The 8,655-nt window shown below is 41.5% G+C and overlaps 1 protein-coding gene across 1 annotated transcript; it reads left to right on the plus strand.

Moving 5' to 3' along the window:
• Window positions 1-2,124: 2,124 nt before the first annotated feature.
• On the plus strand, window positions 2,125-7,643 carry LOC149194334 (uncharacterized). The gene is made up of 3 exons (XM_089407641.1): window positions 2,125-3,240; window positions 3,522-3,868; window positions 4,088-7,643. Exons 1-3 carry the CDS (start codon window positions 2,125-2,127, stop codon window positions 7,641-7,643), a joined length of 5,019 nt encoding a protein of 1,672 aa, XP_089263767.1.
• The last annotated feature ends 1,012 nt before the right edge of the window (window positions 7,644-8,655 follow it).

Genomic DNA, 8,655 nt, shown 5'->3' on the forward strand with positions numbered 1-8,655 from the left:
TAAACAAGATTTCTTGTATAGTTATGCCAACATGTTGGTTTTCATAACTATACTTTTAGTTTTAAATATTTTTTTCAATGGAGAGAAAATAAATTAAATGACAATTGTGGTGAAGGAGAATGATATCCTTTTTCCATCAACTTCAAATTTGTACTTTGATACAAATTTTGAATGAATTCTTCTCTTATTAAGGGCTTATGATAAAGTTTTAACCTATGCCCATTATCAAGAAAAGTGATTCCTTCTTCATCAATAGTCTTGTTCTAACTTCTCTAGTATTAAAAATAACTTTTATTTCATAAGGGCCTAGCCAATGTATTTGGAATTTCCCTTGAGAATCTTTAAATTTTAAATTAAACAAAAGGGCTCAATCACTTGGTTTTAAATTCTTGATTTTGATAATTTTTTCATGTCATCTTGTTCTTTGTTGCTAGGTGAATTTTGTCTTTTGAATGACATCTTATCTGATTTAATTTAACTCATTGAGTTGTGTCAATATTTTCTTTTGGGATTCATAGAGGTTTAGCCCAAATTTTGTTGTTGTCCTATATGTCTCCACTTAGGACTCAACAGGAAGTAGAACTTGCTTTCCATAAACAAGATCATAAGGATTGCGTCCCGTGGAATTTTTCCATGTGTTCTGATATGCCCTGAGTTTTTCCGGAAGTCTATCTGCCTAATCCTTCCGATGTAAATGAACAGTCTTGGTAAGTATCGTTTTAAGAACTTTATTTGTATATTCCACTTATCCATTGGTTTATGCATGATATAGAGTGGATTTGCGATCTTTGATTTTGTACGACTACATGATCTTTTAAATAAGTTTAGATGTAAATTGTGCACCTAATATGTTACAATTTCTATTGGGACACCAAAACGAGTAAAAATATGCTCAAAAAGAAATGTGAAAATAACATTTCCAGTAGAAAAATTTAATGTTTTAGCCTCTACCCATTTAGTGGCATAATCAATACAAACAAGAATGTACCTTTTTTTTATTTTGAAGTTGGATTAATTGGACCTACAAAGTTTGGAACCCATTTTTCAAATGGCTCTATCAATACATGAGGTTGTAGAGGCATTTCATCTGCTTAAACACGTTTTCCCATTCTTAGACAATTTTCACCTCTTGGCATACTCCTTGGCATCCTTAAAAAGAGAAGGCCAATAATATCCCAAGAGAAGGAATTTGTATGTAGTTCTTCTATTAGCGAAATGTCCTCTAGAATGTTCATCATTAAATTCTTTGAGTATCTCAAGTACTTCATCTTTTCGCACACATCTTCTGATGATTAGATCTGCTTCTTGTTTGGTACAATATTTCTTCTATCCATGAGTAAGGTGAACTCAATCTAATAATTATTTGTCTTTCTTTGGCTGGTAATTGAGGATAAAATTTCCTGTTTCCAAGTAATTATCAATATCTGTAAACCAAGGAGATTTAGTATAAATTGCAAAAAATATGTTTATAAGGAAAACTATCCTCTTCAAGAACTGTTGTATTAGTATTTTACATCTCGACACTGCAAGGAAAAGACCCTCTAGTGGAGGTTTCTGTTGAAGCCCCTATAAAAATAGAACAAAAATCCATTTGTAGTAGAGGTCACTAGTAGAGTTGGGCGGGCAGATGTTTTAGTGGATATTTGTTAATGGTGCATCTATAATAGATTAACACACTAGTACATTACTGTACATACATGCACCCGTGCTTAATAGCATATGATGCACCATGGCAGAGTTATTTTTTATAAAAATAAAAAATAACAATGCACTAAGTACATAATACATACCAATACATATACTACTCGATAACACCAAAAAACAGTTAAATTAAAAAAAATATTGGTTGTAAAAATCATTTTGCCGAGTCGAATTTTAATAATAATAATATTTTTTTTGAAATAATTATTTGAGCATTGCGAGCTCTGCAACTCGGCTTCTGCATACCCTCGAGATCCGCATCTCGCGCGTTCTGCAGACAGCGAGCGCGCCCGCTCTCTGCTGCCCTGTTTCCTGTGGGCGTGTCCGCTTGGGGCTCTTCTACAGACTGCGGCCGGACTGCCATGGAGGATCGCGCTGCTGCCTGCTAGATTTTGACAGGCCCGTTCTCTAGGGCTTGCGCCCATGGAGGTGCTGGGCACTCCCCAGGCGCCTCTTCCTTCTCCTCCACCGCCAATCTCATCAGCTGAGGCTTTTAACCGGCTTTTGGCAGGACTCCCAAAGAAGAAGAATTTTGAAGCTGCGAAATTCGTCAAAAAATTGGATGATATTCCAGAGATCTCCCTCCCTCCTGAAACCCCGATTCAGGTTGCATTGTCTTTGACTGAACGAGCTCTCATCGGCCAGTTCACTGGACTATGGCCATCCCCCAAAACCACTGAGAGCTGGGTCAACAGAAACTGGGCGCCGTTGATCAAAGAAAGTGTTACCTCTTACTTTCTGGGGAGAGGATTCTTCCTCTTCGAATTCACTTCAGAGGATGACAAAGATTTGATCTTTCGAAATGGCCCCGACTTCATGGGCCCTCAGGGTTTGTACCTGAATAAATGGACTTCGGACTCCAATCCAGCAGTAGATGTACGCAAAGCAGTCTTGGTGTGGGTTAGGCTTCCAAATATCCCAGTTCATTGCTGGAATTGGGATTCTTTGATGCACATTGGAAATGACCTGGGGAAATTCATAGATCGAGCGAATAATAAGGATCAATATGATTGTGCCAGTATTTGCGTAGAAGTAGACCTAGAGGTGGGGCTGCCAGAGGCCATCAAAATCAACGTCAGAAGCTGGACGCATGTGCAGAAACTGGACTATGAACAACTGCCCTTCAAATGTCGGAAATGCCATGTTTATGGCCACTTCGCCAGAAGCTGCCCGACCAACAATGAAGCTGTGCAAGGGAAGGAGGATGGCTGGAACCAAGTCAAACGATCCAAAACTTCTTTCAAGTCGCAGAAGTCGGGAGGCACTAATGGCAAAGGTCCTCACCAGGCCTCAGCTCAGCAGATCCCGCCCAAGCCTGCTCCAGAAAACAAGTTCGATCCTCTTAGCTCGCAGCCAGAGGACACCCATGAAGTCACGATCCAAAAAGCAGTGTCTCCAGAAAAAGGTAATCCGCCTATCTCTTCCAAGGATGCAAGCGTTGCAGAAAGCTCAAAAGGAACCCCTGTCGAAGTTGAGGAAGAGGACCAAGAATCGGAAGACTCGGAGGAGGAAGGAGAAATAGGTGATTCCCAAACCTCTGTAAGGAGATCCACAAGAGGGCGCAAAACAGATCGGGAGAAAAGAGAGCAAGAAACGTACAAGGACAAGTTACAGGGCAGTCAACCAACTCTAGAGAGGTTGTTAGCAAACAAGCCGAAGATAGCAAGAAACCAGCATCAAGGCTCCAAGGGAGCCCATCATCATAAACCTAAATGATGAAGCTCGTCTCCTGGAACTGCAGAGGAATGGGGAGTAAAGCGAAAGAAGAAGCAACGAGAAGCCTTATTAAAAGAGAAACCCCAGATATTCTTCTGATCCAGGAGACCAAAATGGAGGGCAATGAGTTTCTCCAAACCAGTAAAAAATTCTGGAAGGGAAGCAGAGGACAAGCAGTTTCAGCACGGGGAGCCTCTGGGGGGCTGGGCTCTCTCTGGAATCCTCTCAAGTACAGGTTGATCTCTGAGATTCAAAATACCCACTGGCTGTTCTTGAAGCTTCAATCTGTGGACTCGAGGGAGACATTCAGCCTTTTTAATGTCTATGCCCCAGTAAATATAGGGGAGAAAAGGGAGTGCTGGGACTCCGTCAGACACCTGTTGGAGTCTGAGAACTTGGAAAACATCATTATCGTGGGTGATCTAAATCTCACTCTGCGCATGGAGGAAAAGTGAGGAGGCACAATCGTAAGGGACCCAGCAAGGGAGTGGGTGGAGGATCTCATGCAGGACTGGGATCTGCTCGATATCCCTTCAGAAAATGGTAAGTACACCTGGTCCAACAAAATATTAGGCCCCGGTCACATTGCTGCTAGGCTTGATAGATGCTTGGTGTAGAGTTCTTTTCTTTTGTTGGGCTTAGAATTCAGATTGCATATCCTCCCTTGCAGTGTTTCTGATCATAAGCCTATTATGCTTGAGATGTTGGCTCACAAGGATCTTGGCCCCATACCTTTCAGATTCAATCCTCTTTGGGTCAAGGATCCTGAATTCCTGAATATGGTTCAGGACAGCTGGAAATTTCCAGTGAAGGGTTCTCCTTTCTTCATATGGGAAGAAAAACTTAGAAGACTGAAAACTGTTCTTAAATCATGGGCCAAATCTCTCCCCTCCCCTACAAATGAGAGAAAGCAGGCCCAGGACAGACTTGCTCGGCATCATGCTCAAAGTGAAGATGTAGAAATCACTAAAGAAGTGTTAGATAAGGAAGTCGAGCTTCAGCAAACCTTCCATAAAGCCTGCCTTGCGGAGGAAGAACACTGGAGACAAAAGTCTAGGAGTTTATGGCTTAAAGCGGGAGACAGAAACTCCGCCTTCTTTCATAAACAAGCTCAAGCTAGAAAGAGCTTTAATTCTATTGCAGAAATAAAAGAAGGAGACTCGACTCACAAAGACTTTGGGAGCATAAAGAGAGCAGCTTTCAATCACTTTAAAAATTTGTACAGAGAAGAGGGAGTGACTGACCCAAACTCTAAATTTTTGGAAGCGGTTCCTTCTATGATCTCCCCTATAATGAATCAGCATCTAGAGGCCAAGATCTCTATAAAAGAAATAAAAGATGCTCTCTCCGACATGGAGCCCGACAAAGCCCCAGGTCCGGATGGCTTCACTGCAAGATTCCTTCAAGTCTGTTGGCAGATAGTGGAGAAAGACCTCTACAAAATGATCTTGAAATCTCAAAATTGTCAGAAAATAGGGGGCAACACTAATTTTGCCTTTCTTGCCCTCATACCCAAAGAAAAGGGCACTAAATATTTTAATCGGTTCTGCCCCATCTCTCTCTGCAACATTGGTTATAAAATAATCACAAAGGTGATTGCAAACAGGCTAAAAGGCATCCTCCCAGCCATCATTCCAGAGAACCAAGGTGGGTTTGTTCAGGGGAGACAACTTGCTGACAATTTCATTCTAGTGCAAGAGGTGATTCATTCGAGTCAACTTCGTAAAGAGAAAGGTATGGTAATTAAATTAGACTTGGCAAATGCTTTTGATCGTGTCAGATTGAGCTTTCTTTGGGAAGTCTTGCATAAATTTGGCTTTGGAATAGGCTTTATCAATTGGATCCATGCTTGTATTGTCGATCCATGGATCGCTCCCTTGGTAAACGGGAGAGCAGCTGGCTTTTTCAAAGCTTCTAGAGGGCTTAGGCAGGGTTTCCCCCTCTCTCCGCTTCTCTTTGTCCTTCATTTTTCTGTCCTAAGCTTCTATCTTGACCAGAAATTGGTTGATCAAGAGATCCTGGGGCTCAACATAGCCAGAGGGGTAAAAAATGTAAATCATACTTTGTTTGTTGATGACACCCTTTTGTTAGGGGCTGCCTCTGTCAGATCCGCCTTAAAGTTCAAGGAGGTTCTGGATGACTACAGTGAAGCTACATGCAGCAGTTTGAACAAAGGTAAATGCAAAGTTTATTGTTGGAATATCTCTGCCTCCATTCTTTCGGCCATCACCAGAATCCTTGGCTTTTCTGCCTCCCTCAGTTGGACCTCTTTTACCTATCTGGGCCTTCCTATCTTCCGAAAACTAGCTTACTGCAGAGACTGGATCCCTCTATTGGATAAATTCAAGGCTAAAATTCAAGCATGGGGATTCTCATGGTTAAACCTGGCCAACAAAACTGTCCTCATCAAATCTATTCTCAGTAGTCTCCCCATCTTTCAATTCTCTGTAATCCTTGCTCCCATTGGCATCATCAAGAAAATGGAAGCCTTCATTCGCAAATTCTTCTGGAAAGGCGACAATCTCAATGACAGGAAAATCCCTTTGGTAAGTTGGGAGAAAATCTGTAAGCCTCAAAATGAGGGAGGTCTAAATTTCAAAGATCTCAGTCTCCAAAACACTGCCATGGGAGCCAAGATTTTCTGGAGAATCATTGGTCCTCATCCAGGATGGGCGCAAAAAGTTTTATGGAGGAAGTATTTCATGGGGAAGCGGAAAAGATGCCTGGAATCCTCGCTGCCCACCTCAGGATCGCAATTGATCAAGCTCTGTCACAAAGCAGCCCCTCTAATCAGAGACAGAGCGTATTGGATCCCTGGCAACGACAAAGAAGTCAGAATATGGGACGACAACATCATGATGCATCCCCCATTATCGAGCTACAGTTCTCTGCAAGTGCTTCGACCGTGGCTGGAAAGAGTAGGCTGCGTCTCTCTTTGGGACATCTCGCTGTGGTCTGGCAGCAACTGGCTGCGCTGGAGTCTTCTGCCTGTTCCTCCAGAGCTGATTCAAGAACACGATCTCCTTCTCACTCTGTTGAACGGTAAGGCGCCTCTGCGCGTTGGAAGGAAGGATGCTCGTGGATGGGGAGCTGCCCCAGGGCTGTATACTGTTGCGCAGGGGTATAAAAGCCTCCAAGACCGCCCTCACGTCCCTCCAGACCCTGCTGTGTGGAAGGGGCTCTGGACTTACAAAACCATGCCAAAAGTTGACTCATTCTGCTGGCTGTTATGCCACAAAGGAATTTTAACAGAAGACAGATTGAAGAAGAAAGGATTCCAAGGTCCCTCACGATGTCACTTGTGCTGTGATAGTGAAGAGAACGCCCAACACATTATCTTGGACTGCAAATTTTCAAAAGAAATATGGCAGAATCTCTTAAGTCATTGGAAAACAGAATTCACCTTACCTACGTCTATCTCTGACTTATTTGCAAACTGGCGAAACTTCTACCCAGAACCGCTCCCAAAAAACGAAAGTTTCAAAGCTGCATGGCTCTCCTTGCCAAAATTTATATGTTGGAAAATCTGGCTGGAGAGAAATAGAAGATTCTTCAGAGATGAAAGCTTAAATCTGCAGTTCATCATCATCAAAATAAAAAGTCTATGGAAAGAAAGTTTGGGGGAGAATTTGTCAGATTCAAACCTAAGCCAGCAAGACTTAGACTGGGGTACCTCGATGGATCTCCAATTCTCTGGAGAAACAAGGCATCACAAGGATACAAAAGAGTGGAAATTCAGAGGGAAGGAGAATGAACTATATGATTTGCTCAACAGACAAGCCAGATACACTCTGTTCTTTGATGGGGTAGCGAAAGGCAACCCCGGATTGGCTGGGGCAGGAGGAGTTATAAAGAATAAGGAGGGCAGAATAGTGACAAAGTTCGCTTGGGGATTAGGACAATCCACCAGCATTCAAGCAGAAGCCTTGGCACTTCTTCAAGGTCTCAAGCAAGCAAAGGCCTCTGGTCTTTCAGATGTTAATATTATAGGAGATTCTCAGTCCATAATTAAAGTCTTATTGGAGGATTCTGCTCCTGCAGATCTTAGATTGGCAAGAGTGATTTCAAGAATCAGAACTCTGGTGAAATCTTTCCAGACTGCACACTTCCTACATGTATTGAGGGGGAACAATAAAGATGCTGATTTGGAAGCCAACAGGGCGGTGCCACTTCCCGCTGGCTCTCTTTTGAAAGATGGAATGGAGGAGTGGGACTCAATACCATAGAATAGATTTATGTTTTACTGCATTATTCTGAATCAGTTTGTTTGTACATTTAAGATAGGAAAATTAACGGAGATAGATTCTCTAGTCTCGAGTAAATTACGTAGATCTTCAAATTTTGGGACCTATGATCAGTTAGTGGAAGAAAACTCAAGGGCTATGCCCGAACTATTGTAACTGTTGAAAGGCATTTTGGCCAATATCTAATACAAATCCATATCCGTTTCTGTAAAAAAAAAAAAAAACATTTTGCCCAGTCCAGTGCTATACTCTCATTACACACTGGTGCTAAACCATATAAGAATGCCATAATGCATAAATAATATGGTGCATTGTTATGAGGTTTTTAATTTAAAAATGGCAATGCGATGATTATATTATATGCACCGATGCCATTAATTGAACTGAAGGCCTCGATGCTTAATATGGAATGGTGTACCGTTGCAAAGTTATTTTTTATACAAATAAAAACAACAATGCGCTATGTATATAAGGCGCACCGGTGTGTATACTATTAGATAGCACCATACAAGGGTTAAATTTAAAAAAAAAATTTGGTCATAAAATTAATTTTCACCATTTCGGGGCTATACTCACATAGAGCAACAATGCTTTCCTTTTTTTCAAAAGCCGTGACGTGTAAAAACATGGTGTGTCGGGGCAAGGTTTTTAATTCAAAAAACATCAGTGAGATACTCGTATAGTAAGCATTGGTGCCATTAATATAACTATATGTCCCGTTTCTTAGTAAACAATGGTGCACCATTCAAGGGTTATTTTTTTAAAATACAAAATAACGATGCACTCAGTAACTCTAGATCACTGATGTGTATACTACTCGATAGCACCAAACTAGTATAAATTTAAAAAATGTCGGCCATAAAATTAATTTTCACCAGTCGGTGCTATACTCCCACAAAGCCCCGATGCTTTGACCTTTTCGAAATGCCCTGGTGTGTACATAACATGGTTCACCATTGTACAATTTTCAATTTAAAAATAACAGTGTGCGATG

Source organism: Pinus tabuliformis, chromosome 2_2, assembly GCF_031772625.1.
Source record: "Pinus tabuliformis cultivar Carrire ecotype Pingquan chromosome 2_2, CPIR1, whole genome shotgun sequence".
In the NCBI taxonomy this organism is placed as follows: Eukaryota; Viridiplantae; Streptophyta; class Pinopsida; order Pinales; family Pinaceae; genus Pinus; species Pinus tabuliformis.

Excerpts from the sequence above, each read along its gene's own strand:
- LOC149194334 (XM_089407641.1), top strand. The coding sequence starts at position 2,125 with ATGGAGGTGCTGGGCACTCCCCAGGCGCCTCTTCCTTCTCCTCCACCG. Across the intron at positions 3,241-3,521 it reads TAGGTGATTCCCAAACCTCT|GAGACCAAAATGGAGGGCAA; the intron begins GTAAGGAGATCC and ends CTTCTGATCCAG. Across the intron at positions 3,869-4,087 it reads ACTCTGCGCATGGAGGAAAA|TGTTTCTGATCATAAGCCTA; the intron begins GTGAGGAGGCAC and ends CCTCCCTTGCAG.